Here is a 20,339-nt window from a genome sequence, read left to right as displayed (position 1 = left end):
TGCTTTGCAGGATCAGGGCCCTTTTCTGTTACATGTCTGAGACAAAAAGACCTTACCTGTGATATGACATACATCATACAAAAACTTGGCTCTCCAAGAAAATGGTAATGATATTATATATCAAAATTGGTAAAGCACAACAAAAACTCTGGAGGAAATAGTTTTAGTTTTAAATAGCACAGAACACCAACAGAAATGACTCCAAACTGGCAACATGTGCAATACTGTTACCTAGCATTGATCTAATTATGCCTCGGAAGCTGAAAGAGTTCCTTCAAGAAGTGGCCCATCGCTGTTCGCCAGTGCATTTAGAGTTGTTTTATGTTTCATACTCTTCTGCAAGGATGAGGAAAAACACTGAGACTACAGCTGAATACATGAGGGAAATGAGTGAATTTCTCAATATGTAAAGAATAAAAATCTAACTGTTGTATCAAGGTCATATAAAGCAACAAATTTTCCAATACAGATTTTTTTTAAAGTTAGGTTTAAAGCAAAATGCATATTCCTAATCCTGAGGTTAATTTCCTGAGCCATACTGCCCACTCAGAGTGACTTTAATCCCATTTTGAACTCCATTGATAGAATACTAATCACTCTCTCAGAGATGTATACAGTGTACCATAATTAACTAGTAATGGGTATGTGTTCTGCTTCACTCTTTTGACTATTTATTAATTACAGCAGAAAAAGTTATTTGTATTAACAAGAGATTTCCTTATGACATGATCAAATGACTTGAGAGTACAGTGCTTATAAGAATGTCAAAACTGCCCTCGAACAAGGCTATTAGCTATGCTGGTAGAATGTTTATTTATGAGTAAAGCTTTTGTCATAGATATTTTTAGAAAACATCACGGACAGGTCACAGGCAATAAAGAAAAATTCAGGGAAGCCGTGACCTGTCCGTGACTTTTACTAAAATATCGGTGACAAAATGAGGAGCCGCAGGACCCCGCAGCTCCTGGGTGCCACAGGCTGAAGTCACGGAGGTCCCTAGAAGTCACGGATTCTGTGGCTGGCATGACCTCCCTGACAAAATCGTAGCCTTATTTATGAGCTTTCAGCTCAAAGTGCTCAGCCACCAAAATTAAGGAGCAAATTGTCCCCTTTACTAATTTGCAGAATGATTCTGTACTGAAAAAGTAGGCAGTTGCACTTGAAAACTGATGAGGGTTGGTGCTACAGGAGGTCACTTTGAAGACTACTCATTCCAACACAGGGAAAGGGTCAGTAGTTGTCATAGGATTCAAGTTCTTCCACAGCAGAATCCTGTCCTCTTTTTTTCAAAAGAGAAGAGGCCAACGACTTGACAGATAATAATTTATTGGCCATTGATGTAATAAAAGCACTCTAGTTCAACAGGGCTATACGCATAGGAAAGTGGAAGTATTATTATTATCCCCATTATTCCTTTCTAAAGCAAAGTACCATTTTTGGCTCCTCTAGAAACAACAAAGGGCAAAGATTTCATAACAAGGTGGATGACCTGCAATTGGGACTGAAGCAAAATATTAAAGAGAAAATATCAGTCAGCAACCAAATGGAAGGGAAAGGTGTTTTTTTAAAATAGGTCAAAAATGTAAAATTCTTCATCACTCTCAGACAAAATGCTTGACATTTTTGAGTTAGATAAATATTTTCAGTTACTAGAGTAAGTGTCAGTTACAGAGCCAATAAAAAAGTGGGAAGAAGATAATTTGAAGTGCTTTTGCATTTTTCAAATGAGTGTTGCCAGATATTAGACGTGTCTGCTGTTAGTTAGAGAGAAGAAAGAATAATGATAGTGGAAATGTAATAAATTAATGCAGTTTGGATATAACACATGACCACAGTGTCTGACAGATAACAGAGAAAACACCATACACATGTAATTTCAAATTAAAGGGCCAAATTCAGCTTGCCTCACACAGGCAAATAGTTTCACTGTAATTATTGAGCCTACTTGTATGAGAGGTACATGCGGTTTTGGCCTGAAGTTACTCATAGCAATAGATTCCTCCAAAGCTTTTGCAGAATTATTGATTGTTTTATCCCAGCATATACAACACCCTTCTGATATTGAATTTCAAACGGTGACAGACTTTAAATGATATTTTAAATTTTTTTTTAATGGTAATGGATGGTAAATAGCTGTTCACCACACACAAATAATCTCAAGGTTAGAAATACGAAGTTCAGTAGAGCCAGAATTGGTTCAGTATATTTTCAGCTGTTGCAGAAGCCCTCTAAACTATATTATAAAGAAGGCTTTATCATTTTAAGGGACACAAAAACTAAAAATTATTGCTGTTCAAGCAGCTAGTTCAAACCAATTCTAGCATATTTAGAAGACAATTTTAGCCAAAAATTTCAACTTCAAAATTAACTTCATATGTCCTTCCTGTGACTTATGCAACAACTCATTTTTAAATCACACTTAAAAAAAATTCTATTTATTATGTTGGTCAGTCAGAAAATATGAATATGAAATCTGAAATAGAGACTGGCCCCACTGAAGTCAATGAGAGCTTTGCTATTGACTTTAATGGGGACATGATTTCACCTTAAATTGTTCTATAAAAGGGTAGCTATCACTAGTCTATTTCCTATTAACATTTTTGTTAATTTAAATATTTTGAATTCAACAGTATTTCTGATCTTACAGATTTTTTTCCTTTCTAGAAAGCATAGGATTTCATGAAATAGAATACAAGGAAAATTTCCTTTAAAAAATGAAACATGTTTGCTGGAAATAATGGCCGCAGAACAAAAGATCAGAGTTGCAGCATTTTTCCCCACGGTAATGGAGTAGACACATTACAAAAGAGCCATTAAATAGCTTAATACCATCATTTCTGTATTAAGTTAGAAATATGGTAAAACCAATATCATCTTGCTTAAGGGCTTTATCACTTCTTTGTGTGGTCAACAGTCAACATAGTCAGTTACAATGCAAGCACTATGTGCATTCATCTACAGAAACATCAGTGCTTCAAAAAGGAGGGACAGAGTCACAGATCTCTGATTCCTGAAGCAGAACTATTACTGCATAAAATTCAAATGACTGTGACAAAGATGACTCAGATAACCACTAATGATGTGTAAAAACTTTAGGATAAACATAAGGAGGAAAAATCTAATCCAAAAAAGTATTTTTCTCTAAAGCTGAGTAGTTTATATGTGAGTCAGAAGTGGAGACAATGATAACAATAAACAGGTTTTGATGATAATTAAGCTTTCTACTGTCCTTTGAATGAAATGGCCAAGCATGCAGAAAGGCAGAAAAAAATCACCTTTTATTCCATTAGAAACTTAGACTGCTTGAAGTCTGAGAAAGCATAAAGATGGTGGACTGCTCAACAGAAAGGCACTGATGTTTACTCTGATTTCCCCAGAAGATTGTAGGAAGTAATCGTGCACATCATGTATGTTTAAAGCAAGGTAGTGGTTATTTAGGCAAAAGCAGGTTGGAAGATAGGAGGAGAGAGAGAGAGAAGAAAGAAATACAAGGGATAAATCTGGTTAAAAACTAAAGATTTTCTAGTGATATTAGAGCTTATTAAAAAATGAACATTGCCAGTGTTAAGCCCACTCTGCATTCCAGCTAGTTCATTTTCCAACATTAACACATAATGGCACTGAGAAATGCCATTAGATATACATCCTCCCCCCACCCTCTTTCTATTTTTTGTTTTATAACCCATCCTCATTCTCTCTCAGAGTTTTTAGCTTGAGCACCCACAGCCTAAATAGAGGTCAGAGATTTGTTGATATAGTGAGCTTCTGTAAGTAGTAGTCATATACCGAAGAGTCCTATCTTCAAAGGTCCAAATGGAAAAATTCTATAATCTGATCTGTGCAGAAATCTTGTTCCAATATTCTGCTATTCCTACAAGCTTGGTTTTCCTATAGAAATCGGTCAGTTATAGTTTTATACATACAGGGAATGCAGAATAATGGCATTAAGAGTTGCCTTACAGATATGAAAGTTTTAAGGTTGGAACTGGCCTGATGGCCCTCGGCAGTAGTGCTGTGGGCTACCATCTGAACCACCTGAGTTTGGCTCCATTCTCATTCGTCAGTAAGGGAGTTTTTCATTGACACTATACAGTAGTTTCTCCTGTTGGCTGATCAACGGAATGGGGAAAGTAGAGATCTGAAAACAGGCTTGTCTTTCAGTGATGTGACTACATTGCATGTCAGTGTGTTTGTATGTTGTTCAGTACGTTGTGAATATATGCATCTCATATATGTGAATATTAATTCTAGAAAGAGTACCAAAAGAAACAAAAATAAAGTTAAGTTAACTATAGATGAAAAGAGCTAACAGCATTATGAATTAGTAATATTTAAATCAGTGGTTCTCAACCCATGGCCCGCAGGCCACTTGCAGCCCAATTATCACACAGCTGCGGCCCATGTGATATCCTCTGCATTATACAGATAGTACATATATTGTGTGGATGCAGCCCACATAACACAGAGAGAGCTGCATATGTGGCCCAAAATGGTAAACAGGTTGAGAACAACTGGTTTAAATGCATGATTTTTTGTAAAAACTACAGCCTCACTAGAATACTCAGCAAACAAGAGTAATATAGTTTCCTAGGAAATGATTAGATTACATGGGTCATGTAACATGATATTTTAGCAGTATTAAACTACTTAGTCATCTTATGCATATTAATTTTTGAATTTACAAATCCTGGATTAAACAAACAAACCTTCATATAGTCTTCTTTTGATATTGGAGTAGAACTGCTTTTGCAAAGAGTTACTTTGAATTTGGTTAAGAAAACTTGCCTTCTTGCTATTGGCTTTATTTTGTGCTCAGGAAATGCCTTTACACGATTTTCCATTGTATATAGCTGTAATGAACTGCCTGGATCAGTACCATCAACTATTTCTCAACAGTCTTATAATTTATGAAGACTTGATCAAAAAGTTCTCACAGTGAAATTTCAACACTGCAGAAAATGACTAACACATACTTCTCACTAAACATAAACATGATTTCTATTCTTTCCATTTATTGCTTCTAAAATGCTAGAGGACTCTAACTTTTAAGGATTCATAGTAAATATCACTATATCTACTAAGAAAGATATTTTTACCTGGGTTCTTTCTGTTGCTGTGGGCCACAACTGTCTGCATAAAACCTTCTTGAGTACATCTGGAAGAAGGCTGACAGTTATGAGCAGAATGATACCTAACCATGCAGGACCACTAGACAACATCTGCATGAAAACATAGTACATCCTCTGATAATTGAGAAAAGGCCTAGTGGGAAAAAGAAAAGAAATTAAACCTCAATGGAACATCGAAGAAAAAAATTCCCAACATTGTTAAATATAAAAACTGGAGTAGCGGAGTTGTGTGAAACAGTTTCCAATTCGCACAGAGTTCACTTTTCAGTTTGTGGGAGTTCATCCACTGGAGTTTCACTTCGTATTTCACATTCAAACAAACCAGAAAATTCAGACAAGCTTAGTTCGAAGGGCCTCCACCTTTTGCCTGGCCCAGGCCTTGTCTACACTACAAGGAAAAGTGGATTTATGCTACGCAATTTGAGTTACGTGAATAGTGTAACTCAAGTCGACATAGCTTAGATCTACTTACCACGGGGTCCACACTACGTGACGTCGACAGAAGATGCTCTCCTGTCGACTCCACTTACTCTTCTCGATCCAGTGGAATACAGGAGTCAACAGGAGAGCGATCTGCGGTCGATTTAGCGGGTTCCCCAGTAATTGTAGACAAGCCCTTAGCGTCAAAACCACTGTAGTTTGTACAATATTTTAGCCTAAATCTTCCTCTGGCCATAGAAGGAGAATGATTATCAGCAACTCCGGCCCCCAAATTAACCACAGAATAGACTTCAGCCTGATCTGGGATACTCAATAGGTCTCCCTTCCCCCTCCAAATGTTCCAAACATCCTTAATATTGCCAACTCCAAATGTTCAAAAATCATGAGTCAGACCCCTAATGCCCCCAAAACACCCCATTCGTGATTGGCTGAAAAATTAGGATATAAAAACGAAAAACATTTTCACACACCTTTTTTCACCTTACGGGGAAAGAACACCTCCCCTCCACAACTTGTATGTTATCTCAGGTTTAAAATTCAACCTTAAATACACTCACAAGAATGTAGCCTCCCTGTTCATTAATTGGAGAGAGCTCCACTTACCCTCGTCTGTCTGCTGGTGCGTGGGGAACTCGCCTTTCTATCCCCCTCCCTCCTTTGAAAGCATAGGGAACAGCCCCATTCTCATTCTCCCTGTACGCTCCTGTACCGTATCTATTCCCTACATTCATTTGCCCCCCATATTTCTCTCTTTCTCCTCAGTCTCCTCATCATCACAGTCTCCTGCATTCCTCCTGAGTCTGCCTGCTGCCTTCCACATTCCCCCCACATCCATCTCATGCCTTCTACACGCCCAGACTCTACATATTTCCTTGTCCAGCTCCCCAACACATTCATTTCTCTGCGGCCCTCACAGACTCATTCTTTGTACCTCCACATTTTCCTGTCTCCTGCATGGCCATGATCATATGGTGACTAAGGAGCCATTGTCACTTTTATCAACAAAGGTAAAAGGGACATCCAAGGCAGATGACTATCCAGCCTCTTTTTGAAAACCTCCAGTGAAGGAGCTTCCACTCCTGTTACATTGTCCTACTGTTCTTATGGTTAGGAAGTTTCCCCTGAGATTTACTCAAAATCTGCTATGCTGTAGTTTGAACCCATTGCCTCTTGTCCTGCCCTCTGTGGCAAGAAAGAACAGCTTTTTCCTGTCTTTTTTATGGCAGCCTTTCCAGTATTTGAAGATCGCTATCATGTCCCCCTCTCAATCTCCTCTTTTCCAAAAAGAACATTCCCAGTCCCTTCAGCCTTTGCTCATATGGCTTTCATTCCATCCCTTTGATCATCTTTGTTGCTCACCTCTGGATCCTTTCCAGTTTCTCTATATCCTTTCTATACATTGGTGACCAAAACCGGACACAGTACTCCAGCTGAGGCCTAATCTCCCGTGACTTGCATGTGAAACCTCTGTTAATGCAACCTAATACTGCATTTGTTTTTTTTGCACAGCATCATATTGCTGACTCATGTTGAGGCTGTGATCCACCACAACTCCCAGATCCTTCTCAGCAGTGCTACTGCCAAGCCAGTTATCCCCCATTCTGCATTTGTTTTTTCTTCCCTAAGTATAGCACCTTACATTTATCTTTTTTGAATTTCATTTTGTGATCTATTGCCCAGTTCTTCAATTTATCAAGATCCCTCTGAATTTTAGCTCTATCCTCCAAAGCGTTGGCAATCCCCACTCCCAGCTTTGTATCATCTGCAAATTTGCTTTCTGTTTCTACATCCAGGTCATTAACATGGGGAACCTCAGACGTATAGACTCAGTTCAAAAGGGAGGAACAGGGCCAACGGGAACCTTGAGCCCTGCTGTTGCAGAAATGAAAACTGGATAGGCTGCCTCCCAGAAGATTCTTCCTGATCTGGTGGAAGCGGGGAGCAGACCACACTTCCCTGACTTCCCAGTCCCAAATTAGTATGCAAGATGCAAGCTAGCAACAGTCCCCCTCTCCACTTATAGATTGCGAGGGGAACCAGCTGGCTCACTCAGTTAAGACACCAAAAGAATAAGAGTGTCAGAATGTGCATGTGTTGGAGATAAATGGCACAGGTCTCCCATCCAGAAGGTAGTCAAAAGTTCATTGGGCATGGGAATCCCATGGGAAGTATGTGGGTGGAGAATGAGAATCAAGTTTTTTATAACATACCTGTTTATTCTCCTCCCCACAATTTCTAATAATGTAATTAAGTTGACAGTGATTTTTCAATTATATACAACTGATTTAATCCTGTTAAAATGTAAATGTGGATAAAACTTAAGCCATTTTATAGCTATTTTTTAAAAAAGTATTTAATCTAAAGCCATATGCCTTTATAGTCTGTTTGCAGCCAAAAGCATGAAACCAGACACGTCTCTTGACAAACATTCTCTTCTATATACATCCAATAGTTTTGTAATATGAGTTTTGCTTTCCATTTTCCTTGCTAGTGGTAGATATTAAACTTTGCCAGAATGTATTCATAAAAATACACAAATAAGGTAACAAAAGTAGCAGTAGGTGGCGCACAAATTCTGCAATAATAATATATATATTTTAAGAAAAGAAGGAAAGGAAAAACATTTACTAAAATGTTATTCACATCTGGTAAATAGCAGAAATATTATAGCTATCATAACAAATGTAGTACTCACTAACACATTTAGCTAGTGTCTGAAATTCAACACAACTCCTTACCTTTTAACATGAACTCATTTTATAAAATTTAGTATGTATATTAGCACAATAGCGGACCTCTTTAATATGTACTTAAGCCTTTATTAAAAATAGAGTTTTTGGTTTCTTAAAACAATAGAACAACCAGAAACTCAGGTGCTTACTGACTCAGTCTGAGCGCTATTCTTCTTCTCTTCTTTAAGAACATTTTTAGCAGCTATTAACCTAAAGAAAAGCGAAGTATTCATTAATCGCCATGACTGACATGTTTAAGTTGGTAACTCGTATTGTAAATTACAGTATATATAAAAGCTGAAATGTATTTTATTTGGAAAAAAAAACAGTTGAACTTATTTTATGCTTCTGAAAATAACATTTGCAATACAATTCACACTAGATTCCTACCAGATAATTCCTCCCCAGAGGAGGGAAAAGATAATGTAGAACAACAACGATCCCCAGATCACAAAGTGGTTTATCCATGTCCAGTAGTGTGTATCTAGTGCAAGCTGAAAGAAAACAGGTCATCTTGGTGTTTATATTATTTTTTAGAAGTGATAAAAGACTCAACCGGAGATGAGGTACAAAGAAAATCAGTGAACTATTTAAAGAATTAATCTGAGAAATCTATGCAGAACTTTAGGGAATAATGATACCTTTCTGTTTCTACCATAGTTAAGAAAGTTCCCATACCCAAGTACTAATCTGTACTGAGATCTAGTATATGTCATGACAAAGGCTTGACTATTCATTAGGAAATTATAACATTGAGATATTACTAGCACAGACCCAGACTATTGTTTCACTGTCCTCCCTCTTGTTCCTCTTTATAATTAGGCTGTAACTGTCCTACTTTATATCAGTTAAAAACTTATGTATATAATTACTGAAAATTGGCAATTATAACTGCATCAACAATTAAAAGAATTCTCTCCTCATAACAAACAAATAATTACATAGTCATGCTCATTACTGATGCTCTCTTTTCATCTAATAGGCTGTACTTATTGGATAATAGAAATATAAGTCATGAACTCCCAACGCTTCTCTCTTTTGACAGTGAAAATCTACTGGAGAAAATATTCCAACAAGGAACTCAGTAAAATCAGCTATTCTGAATACCCTAGCTAAAATGTCACATGAAAGGAACTCAAGCAAAATATAAGTATATGTGCATTTCTGCAAAGAAATTTCCATTTCATTATATAGAATATGTAATGAATCAGTATATTTAAACATAAACCATCTTTGATAGAGCATCTGAAAAGGAATACATCACCATACCAAGCTAAAAAGCTGAACTTAAAAATCAAAACCAAACCAAACCATAAACAGGATCAATCTGGCAATTCATTGGTAACAATGTGATGATATGTCAAGATCCAACTCTGGAACTCCAGCTAAATCCTTCATTCTTGAGCTGCCAGTAACCCTGCACAGATACAACCAAGGTACAGAGTTTTTTTTATAGCTTCACATGCCAACAGCTCTGGACAGGAGCAGCATCGACAAGCTCCGAAGGAAACCATGTCTAGTTCTCCGCAAGTAGAAGGATTATAGTCAAAATACCATGTTGGGAGAGTTGGTTTTAGTAAATACGATAGGGTACAACTGTCGCTATTGATGGAGATCCCAGAGTCTCAGTAAATGAAATATTAATATAGAATATCTTACCTTCAATGTAACTGTAAATACTAGCACAGTAAACACCAGTGTTCCAAAGGTCCAGTTTCCAAACATCTATAAAAAAGGGTCCAAAGTCATTATAGGTAATGTACTTCATTGTATCATGATCCATCTAGAAAAAAACTATTTAGATATCAGTTTATTTTGCTCGTGTGCACATATTTCAGGCTGCACACAAGCAGAATACACATAATCAGAACACTCAGCCCAAAGCTCATTGGTAGTTTTCTTTGTGTAAAGAAAAATTGAAGCACAGTTAGTGTGTCATCATGCTGTTTCAATGAGAGCACTGATGATATCTTCAGAGTCTTCTCCACAGCCATCTTTCTGACCTTCCTCCTCTCTAGTTCTTGGAGTCACATGTCTTCATAGAGACTGATGAATGCATCACGTTGGTAACAGGACAAGTAAGAATGTCTTATGCATCATAGAAATGTAGGTATGTATAAACTTCACTGATTTTTTTTAAAAAAATACCTTTGAGTAGTTGATACTAGATTTTTTTCCTCACTACATGCACCTTGAAATAAAATCACCTCAACTACCCTAAATGCACATTGCTTTATGTAGCATACAATATTTATGGTTCAGGATACCAACATAATACCTTTTAACACCTACACGTATATCTATTTTAAAAGCTGTGATAATGATGCAATATCTGAAGTATCTCATGCTCGAGATTCTTCAGATAGATGGCACAGAGAAGAACATTTGAAAATGATGTGAAGGGGACCTGAGAGATGAACACAGACAACACACGAGGCAGCAGCTGCTGCTTACTCAGATAGAGACAGCATACAGCTCACGAGCAGATGAACTGAGCTGAATTTTCTTATTCAAATGTAGTGACTGTAGTCTTCCAGCATGCTGCACCAGAGGCTGCTAGTTGGTTGCATGAAGGCAGGGCAGACATGCAAAGATTAAATGAGCTACAATTTCTTTCCACTTCATTCCATTTCCAAGATTTATGAAAAATGTGCTATTTTATACTAAGATATAATTGTGTTGCAATTGATAAATATGACTTCTGCCTTGTTAAACCAAGACACAGAAGTGGCATGCATATTTTCCATATACTAGTATTTGTAATAGAGATTAGGTGTTACTTAAGTAAACTTCAGACATACTGTAAGTCATTTATTTCAGATACCAACTTTAACATAGAGCTTTAAAACAAAAGAAAAACACCATCAACCAACTAAAATAAGTTTGGCTTTTACACCAAGAGAAATAAAGACCGTTTATATTATAAATTCTGCAAAATAGAGACTTCTAAGTAAGTGTTTTATCTAGTACAATGAAGCCCCAATCTCAGTTGGGCTTCTACATACTACTGTAACAAAATATTATGATTATTAATAATATTCTGTCAAATCCATAGTATTATGTATATTCACTACTCAGTTATTTATCTAGGTTTTCATAAGATCACCCCTCACCATGGTATCTGAGCTACTATCAGAAATTATAGTTATGGTACAATAAATCGTGAAATAATGTACTTTAATAGACTGATAAAATATCCCAGGTTTTCTATTTTGTTTAAGAGAAATTTTGGTGTGTCTTTTAAATTGATTTCCTGTGAAGGAAACCACCAGTCTGGAATCTGTGCTGCTTCTCACTACATTGTTTGTTTGTAGCTCTTCTCCCTACTTGGTTGCTAGGCTTTTGGTGCCCAGCAATGTCCTCTCTACCAGCAACATGCCCCCCACCAGTCTCCGTCATCTTTACTTCACAATGAGACAAGTACTATTGCAGTGGTATTCCTACAGCTATAGTGATGACAGTAGGACTGAAACTGTGCATGGAGTGTTGCAGTGACTGGAACAGGCCAGGCCTGACCAGCCCCTTATACCTCATTGGATCTTCACCCTAAACCAAATGGAAGAGACTTCACAAGATTTTGGACAACTTCCTGAGAAGATATCAGGCAGGCAACCTGTTCCACAGGAGAGGCACCAGAGCAGAGACTAGAAGGAGCACACAGTCAGGTAGAAAGGGTCTTTCCTCTCAGCTATACTTTGATCTGGTGGACCTCCTCAACTACATGTTGAGGAGAAAGGTGTGGAGTTGCCCAGGCCTTGAGGTTCACCACATTTACTCCAGACTAGTAGGCTCTCTGCAGAAATAATTATTAGTGTTGATGAAATGTGTAAATTACTATCCTTAGAGATTTATGTCCCATAACCATTAGAGCATATGAAGCTGTGAAGTCTCATTCAATTTGATTTAGTTCTGATTTGAAGGGTTGATTTAGTTCTGATTTAAAGGGTTGATAACACATGGTGTCACCTCTAGGGATGGTAACTTCCCTTTTTCACATGGTGATCCTTTGTATCTCCAATGAACCTTCCAGCAAGGGTGCCTCAGTGCCAGCTGTGCTAGTAGTTTCTTTGATGTGGACACCTCTCCACGAGAAAGTAGACAGACACCATCCACTCATTTTACATAGACCAGGACTCAAACTTCATCATACCAATATCAAATGCTGAATCTCAGTTAGAAAGGATACCTTCAACCATATATTATCCCACAGTGTTGATTTCTCATTTATCTTAAGTTAATTCCATTGAAACTAAGATCACATGCTGCTGTATTTTTAACTTCTTTATATTTTTACATTCAATACAACATTTCAACTGTTCATCCAAATTTATCTGTGTGCATGGTGTTTAAGACGAAGAAACATTAAACCAATGAATGACTGAAATATTAAAGTGATTGTCTGTTCCTCCATAATCAGGTCTTTCACATCCATCTAATTTCTTTATTTAAACCTACGTGGCACCTTTCATTCACTAGTCAGACCTTCTGCATTTAATCCTCTTACCTGTACAACCTGAAGGATTTTGATTTACTGAGTTTTCGTTTTGCTAATCAACTTGATTTTGACATGGCCATGCTCATGGTTGTGCTATTGTGTGCGCCACTTCTGAAAAATTCAGTTCACTTCTTGATTAGAGAGGCTAGGCTGGACTCTGTAATCTTTTAGTTAGTTGACTTGTTCAGGACTTGGGGTCATGCCAACACATGCTGACTTTCTTCCAGCAATTAGATATTCAAGTAATTAGATGCTGGTCTAGGCACCTCTCTGACAGAATAAGAACTTGAAGATCTGGTACCAGTTTGAGTGTTTGTATGTATAGTGCTGAGCAGACTTTTTGGGATGGCAAGTCCAGATTCCCAGTAAAAGAAGGTGTATCAAACCCAGATGGTGAACATTTTACTTGAAATTCTGGGTATTGTGTTCTGTTTGCTGATTTGCTATGATATGCTCCTACTCCCTTCGCCCTCACTATCATTCTGCTTCTGACCTCATTGTCCCTGTCCTCCATGTTCCTCTCCAACTTTCAATCCTACTTCTCCCATCTCTTCTTCTCCTTCAGTGTCCCTATTCCCTTCTTTTGTCTTTCCCACACCTTTGCTCCAATTAACCCAGCATCCCTCCTGCCCTTTTCCCACTTTTCCGACCCCAATAATATACTTTAAAAAATCCTACAACAAAACACCAAATCAAGCGCACACAAAACACACTGTAAAAGTTATATGACATTTACCACCTGCAATCACTCTGCTTCTATGTTGCATTCCTTTCTTTACTCTTTGCCTTCTCTATTTAGATTGCAAGCTCTTTGGGGAACATCTCTTACTACGTGTTAGTACAGTGCCTAACACAATGGGGTCCACAATTCAGTTGGGGTATCTAGGCATTGCTGTAGTAAATTGACTACTATTATTATTATTGACAGATCTTGGACACCTGAATTTTGCTCGTCAGCCAATTGCTCTGGGCCAGCCATTTTGCAGTCAGCTGGCCAAGAGAAATGAAAGACGATGGGTGATAAAGGACACCCAAAATTCTAAAAGTATATCACTTTAGAGATTGTAGTGGACCCTCAATAAGATTTCTAAATAAAATTAGATGCTTTGGGTTTGTGATTTATTTTTAAGCTGAATGTCATTCCATTATCTGGTCTGTCACATTGGAGTTTTTCACCACAGAAAAGGACATTAACTTGCCTCACATTTTTACTAGCCTTGGCAGAAGCGGAGATTTGGGGTGAAAAGCTGAAAAAAAATACCCTCTTGATGCAAGAACCTAGAAGTTGTCCATTTTAACACTTTGGAACCTAAGGTGGATCATCTAGTGTAGCTTCATGAGACTGTCACACTTGTCTCTCCTCTCCTCCTTCACTTGTTTTTGACTGACTTATTGTGAGATACTGAATTGATATTGTAAGCCACTCAAAACTTGATATTGTGTGGCATGTTGCACATATTGGACACTCAATCATTGCTTAGAGTTGAGGTTGATGTCCACATTTCAGTTGATAACTTATCCCTGGTAGCCAACATTTTCAGGCACCCAAAATCCACGCTTAACACTGAAATAAAAGGTCAGCGTTTCAAAAGGTGCTGAATTTCCCCTTAAATTCTGACTTCAAATGGAGCTCAGGATATTCAATACCTCTGTCATTAGGCTACTTATTTTAGGTACCTAAACATAAATATGGGTACCTAACCTTAAGCACCCAACTTTGAACATTTTGGGAGGCTTTAATGTGATTTGGGAACATGGTTAAAAACAAGCTGGCTCTATCTACACAACAAGACTGAACTAAAAGATTAAAGATGGACTCTGAATCAATGCATCTGGCAACAACGAGAGGCTATGCGACTCCCACAGCTCTGAAAAAGACAATTTTATGTGTAACAAAAATTGAAACTATATAGAGTTTTCAACATCAGATTGAAAACATAAGTACAGGATAAACAGAACTACTGTAGCACACTACACTGCCCAAAGGTAATTTTTTCAATGTACAGGCAAACTTAAAAAGAAGATTCCTGTCTTTTCTCACATAGTGGTTTAGTTTATTACATTCAATGATGTCACAAGATCCATTCTAGTCGAATATTACTTCTCTAGTAAATGTAGAATTACAAGTGACATTTGTGGACAGATCTGTTTCACTTAAAATTGGGTAAAAAAATTACACTGTTGTATTCTCACTGTCATTCAATGAATCTTCTCTAAAGTTTTGGAAATATCAGATATTATAAATCGACTAGAGTAGAGATTTTCAATAAGACAAAAAAGCTGAGTGGGAAGCACTGATGAAAACACAACATAATGCAAAGGAAAGCAGAAAATGAATCTTGTCAAAAAATTATAGTCTTTCTAATACAACTCCCTGACCGTAACAATTTTTAAAGAAATGAAAAAGGCAGCAACTACTAATATTTCTATAAAGGACAGAAGTCATGAAAATATTTGTAGGAAATATTTTAACTGTTCTTTAGTACAAGAATTGGGAAAGAGAAAATGCACATCATGACAAAACCACAGTAGTCTTACCATATGAGTGTTGGTTGTCATTAGCTGAGGTTAGGAAGAGAAGCAAGTAGCAAAAAAGAAAAAAAAAAGCAAGACACAAATAAAATAGACCAAAAAATGTTAATGTGTAAATAACTAAAATGCAAAAGGTCCTTAAGAATTTATATTCATGTCACTGTACCGTAAGTAGAAATAGAATATCTTAAATGACATGTAAAATATATAAATGTTAAACATGTAATTCTAGTCTGTTATATTTAGGCTCTTGTGTGGTGCCCATTACAAGGATATTCAGGTGACTATCTTTTTAAAATATACACAAAATAATTAAATGAGTCAAATTATCAAGATATTGATGAAGTAGGTATTAATTATGAAATAGCAAAGTTATAATGTAAATTCTTACAGGATATTTCGAGTTCTGGTTATAAATTCCCCCATACCCCAACAAAGTAGCATGCAGTCACATGCTGATTACTGATCCACGGTATTTTAGCTATATAATTCTGTTTCTGTTAAACACAGTGTTACAAATCACTCCTACCTCACTACCACCCATAAAAGTTATCTTCTCTACAGGAAGCCTTTATGATAATAGTTCGTTATTTTTAATGAATTATGCCTATGTAAATCATAATTGAACATTTGGGATTTTAAAAGTTACAGTTTCTTCATTTCCCAAGTCTACTTTGATCAAACTAAATACTAACCTGTCCATTGCTGGTTACAGTTGTGTTGTCAAATAAGAAATAGGCACCAAAAAAAAATACCACAGCATCAAACAGTCCCAAGAACGTCCAATAAATAAATACACGCCAGCGCAGAAGAGCATTCTTGGCGATATCCCTGAACAAAACAAGACATATGCACTCAGACTGGCATGCTAAAAAGATCCAAGAAATATCAAGTCAACAAATTATTCTGTGAGAAGAAATATTTAAAATATTTTATTTGGAACAGCTAAACGCTTCCCATGCAACAAGTGTCTACCAGACCCACATTCATTTCTCTCCATAAGATCTACGACTTTTTTCTAGCCTTCTCCACTACTCATTGACTATAATTCTACCAGTTCCCACTCTGATGGTAAATTCTGTATTTGTACTGTACCAGTCCAAGTTAGATTTCAATCTCTTCAGGAAAGGGACATGTTTAAAGTACAAGTTTTGTAAAGTGCTGTACACACTGATGACCTAAAAAGATATGTAATAAATTGAAACACTAGAGGTCTCTGGAGACTTTGTTTTCTTTTCCAGGTGGTGCTCTTTGTAAACAAAAAGAGCACAGGACAAACTTATTACTACAATATGGAATGTTAACAACATAGGTGGAGTCACGCTTACCAGAATCAAAGAGTATATTAACAAAGAGTATTACTAGAATGCTTTCCTTTAGAAAATGTGATTGATTGATTGATTGTTGGACAAAAGTATTTGGCTATAGTAAATTTTCCACAGTGCATATGAATTTGAATGGTACTTGTTTAATTCTCATACATAGAAAACTGAGACATGGCCTATCATAAAATAGGTCAGAGTAAAACTGAAATGAAAAATGTGAATTATAAAGATATAAACAGTAGTTGGAAACAAAAGCACTTATACACTGTCTCCCTTTCCAACACTGATCATATCAATCAATATTTTCATCCAAATAGTTTTTAAAAAGACTGGGCTCAGGACGATCTTAAATTTTTCATTGTGAGTAAATTACCCTATTCATTTAACAGGAATTTTTTCAAAAGAATACATCACTATAAATGGCTAAAAGACCATCATGTGTCTCATGCGGCCTACAATAATTTTGTGCTATTGACTGACAAAATAAGTTCAGAAGATCAGTGGGCATTAAATATGCTATGCTCTCAAAAGCCAAACAAAAATGTCACTCTCCAAAACAAGCATTTTTTAAATATATTTTTTTTAAAGTGTAACGTGTAATAAAAATGAGTTTTCAATAGCAGTATGTCATATTGCCCTTAGGATCTAAGAGTTCACCCAATTGTGAAATAAATACCTGGAGCCATATTACACTTTTCAAGTTTATGCTTTGGACATCTACAATTACTCTCAAAATAAGGCACGGGTTTTGCAGCTTCAGCAATCCAAACCAGACACTCATCCTAATGTGGACTGCCAAATGCAGTTTACTGGCAGAGAGGTAGTCATCCAACTGGCAGAGAAGAGTAACCTAAATTGGTTTTAGCATTACTGTCCTGAAAGCTAGTCAACATTTTGCCATTGACTATTTTAGTCTACCTGCCAAAAGGATCTTGGGACATGTAAAACTGATGGATGTTTCAAGGAAACACTATGGCATATTGGAAGCAGGCTTGAGATATTTCAACAAGCAGCAATAATATATTTATGGGGCTTCAAAAAAATTTGTTCACATGGTGTCTATTGTGAAAAACATGTTCCTGCATAAAAGCCATCTTTGACAATACCCACACCACTCAGCTCTGCAAGGAACAAGGAACTCACTGATGGAATTAGATCCAGCAAAGAGAATATTTAAGGAAAAAAGAGCGAGAAACTGCAGCTTTTAGTCTTTTCTTTCTCCTCAAAAGAAAAGATTATAAATAGATATATAGTGTGTTTTGTTTCTAGGAATCTGCTGTCCTCCACAGATGGAGGTATTAAACAATACTAAATGAATACATTTTTTTCCACTCTGTAGGGCAATAATTTTCTGCTATAATTCTGAACTTCTGTCCAAGATTGTACATGATCTACAGAGTTTATCCAGCTATTGAAATATATATATATATATATATAAGGGCTGCGAAGCAATTACAAAAATTAATCGTGATTAATCGCACTGTTAAACAATAATAGAACACCATTTATTTAAATATTTTTGGATGTTTTCTCCTTTTTCAAATATATTGATTTCAATTATAACAAAGTACAAAGCGTACACTGCTCACTTTATATTTATTTTCATTACAAATACTTGCACTGCAAAAACAAAACAAACAGTATTTTTCAATTCACCTAATACAAGTACTGTAGTGCAATCTCTTTATCATGAAAGTTGAACTTACAAATGTAGAAGTATGTACAAAAAATAACTGCATTCAAAAATAAAACAATGTAAAACTTTAGAGCCTACAAGTCCACTCAGTCCTACTTCTTGTTCAGCCAGTCGCTTAGACAAACAAGTTTTTTTACATTTGCAGGAGATAACGCTGCCCATTTCTTGTTCACAATGTCACCTGAAAGTGAGAACAGGTGTTCACATCACACTGTTGTAGCTGGCACTGCAAGATATTTACATGTCAAATGTGCTAAAGATTCACATGCCTTTTCATGCTTCAACCACCATTCCAGAGGACATGCATCCATGCTGATGACGGGGGTTCTGCTCAGTAACCATTCAAAGCAGTGTGGACTGATGCATGTTCATTTTTATCATCTGAATCAAATGCCACCAGGAGAAGGCCGATTTTTTCTTTTGGTGGTATGGGTTCTGTAGTTTCCGCATCGGAGTGCTGCTCTTTTAAGAATTCTGAAAGCATGCTCCACACCTCGTCCCTCTCAGATTTTGGAAGGCACTTCAGATTCCTAAAACCTTGGTTTGAGTGCTGTAGCCAGCTATAGAAATCTCACATTGGTAACTTCTTTGCGTTTTGTCACATCTGCAGTGAAAGTGTTCTTAAAATGAACATGTGCTGAGTCATCATCAAAGACTACTATAACATGAAATATATGGCAGAACGGGGATAAAACAGAACAGGGGACATACAATTCTCCCCCAAGGAGTTCAGTCACAAATTTAATTAACGCATTATTTTTTTAATAAGCATCATCAGCATGGAAGCATGTCCTCTGGAATGTGGCCGAAGCATGAAGGGGCATCCGAATGTTTAGCATATCTGGCACATAGATACCTTGCAATGCCGGCTACAAAAGTGCCATGTGAATGTCTGTTCTGACTTTCTGTTGACATTATATATAAGAAGTGGACAGCATTATCTCCCATAAATGTAAACAAACTTGTCTGCCAGGGTGATTGGCTAAATGAGAAGTAGGACTGAGTGGACTTGTAGGATCTAAAGGTTTACATTGTTTTGTTTTTTTTTTTGAGTGAGTTACGTAACAAAAAAAATCTACATTTGTAAGATGCACTTTCACGATGAAGAGATTGCGTTACAGTATTGTATGAAGTGAATTGAAAAATACTGTTTCTTTTGTTTATCATTTTTACAGTGCAAATATTTGTAATAAAAATAATATAAAGTGAGCAGTGTATACTTTGTACTCTGTGTTGTAACTGAAATCAATATATTTGAAAAGGTAGAAAAACATCCAAAATATTTAATAAATTTCAATTGGTATTCTACTGTTTACCAGTGCAATTAAAACTGCAATTAATTGCGATTAATTTTTAAAATCATGATTAATTTTTTTTAGTTAATCATGCGAGTTAACTGCGATTAATCAACAGCTCTAAACATACATATGCTATATAGTATGCTATATATATATCTGGTCATTTCCAAAATATTTACAGAACTACCATCTCAGGTGCAGCACATTTAATTGTTAGAGGATGTTGAATTTCTTATATTGTGCACAATGGAAGTACTGAATCGCTAAAGGTATTTTAGAGGCACATTCCAAAAAATACTGTCTACAAATGAATAGCCAAACATTTTGGGCTAAATGATTACCTTTACCTGTACAGTGACGGTTCTCTCTTGAGCATGTCTGTACTGACATGTTGTTCCATTAGACTGTACAAGAGGATAGGAAGAGATGTGAAGCTGATATTGTATAGTGTTAGATACGCAGTATCATATAAAGGCTGCAGATGGAAAAAAGAGTTATATTAACCAGTTATATTTTCAAACACAATACACCATATTATGCTTGATTTAATGGGAGAATGTTGTCTTGTTTAGAGCCATAAAAGCACATTCCTTAAAATAAAGACAAATTCCATATAACATCCTTGGATGACAGCTTTTGAGATAGGATAAAAGTCAGTTTTCACCCAGGTTCCTCTGGGCAAACAAATCTA

The 20,339-nt window shown here is 36.5% G+C and overlaps 1 protein-coding gene across 1 annotated transcript in view; it reads right to left on the bottom strand.

Moving 5' to 3' along the window:
* The window catches only part of ATP11A (ATPase phospholipid transporting 11A), a 232,275-nt gene that overhangs the window by 2,880 nt on the left and 209,056 nt on the right, over nucleotides 1-20,339 (bottom strand). The window contains 6 exon segments of the mRNA XM_043504486.1: nucleotides 232-336; nucleotides 5,097-5,262; nucleotides 8,693-8,796; nucleotides 9,962-10,027; nucleotides 16,025-16,160; nucleotides 19,996-20,123. Coding sequence (XP_043360421.1) covers nucleotides 247-336; nucleotides 5,097-5,262; nucleotides 8,693-8,796; nucleotides 9,962-10,027; nucleotides 16,025-16,160; nucleotides 19,996-20,123 — 690 coding nt within the window. The 3' untranslated portion in view covers nucleotides 232-246.

The sequence above is a fragment of the Dermochelys coriacea genome, chromosome 1 (assembly GCF_009764565.3).
Source record: "Dermochelys coriacea isolate rDerCor1 chromosome 1, rDerCor1.pri.v4, whole genome shotgun sequence".
Taxonomy (NCBI): Eukaryota; Metazoa; Chordata; order Testudines; family Dermochelyidae; genus Dermochelys; species Dermochelys coriacea.
This window is presented reverse-complemented; position numbering and strand designations above follow the sequence as displayed.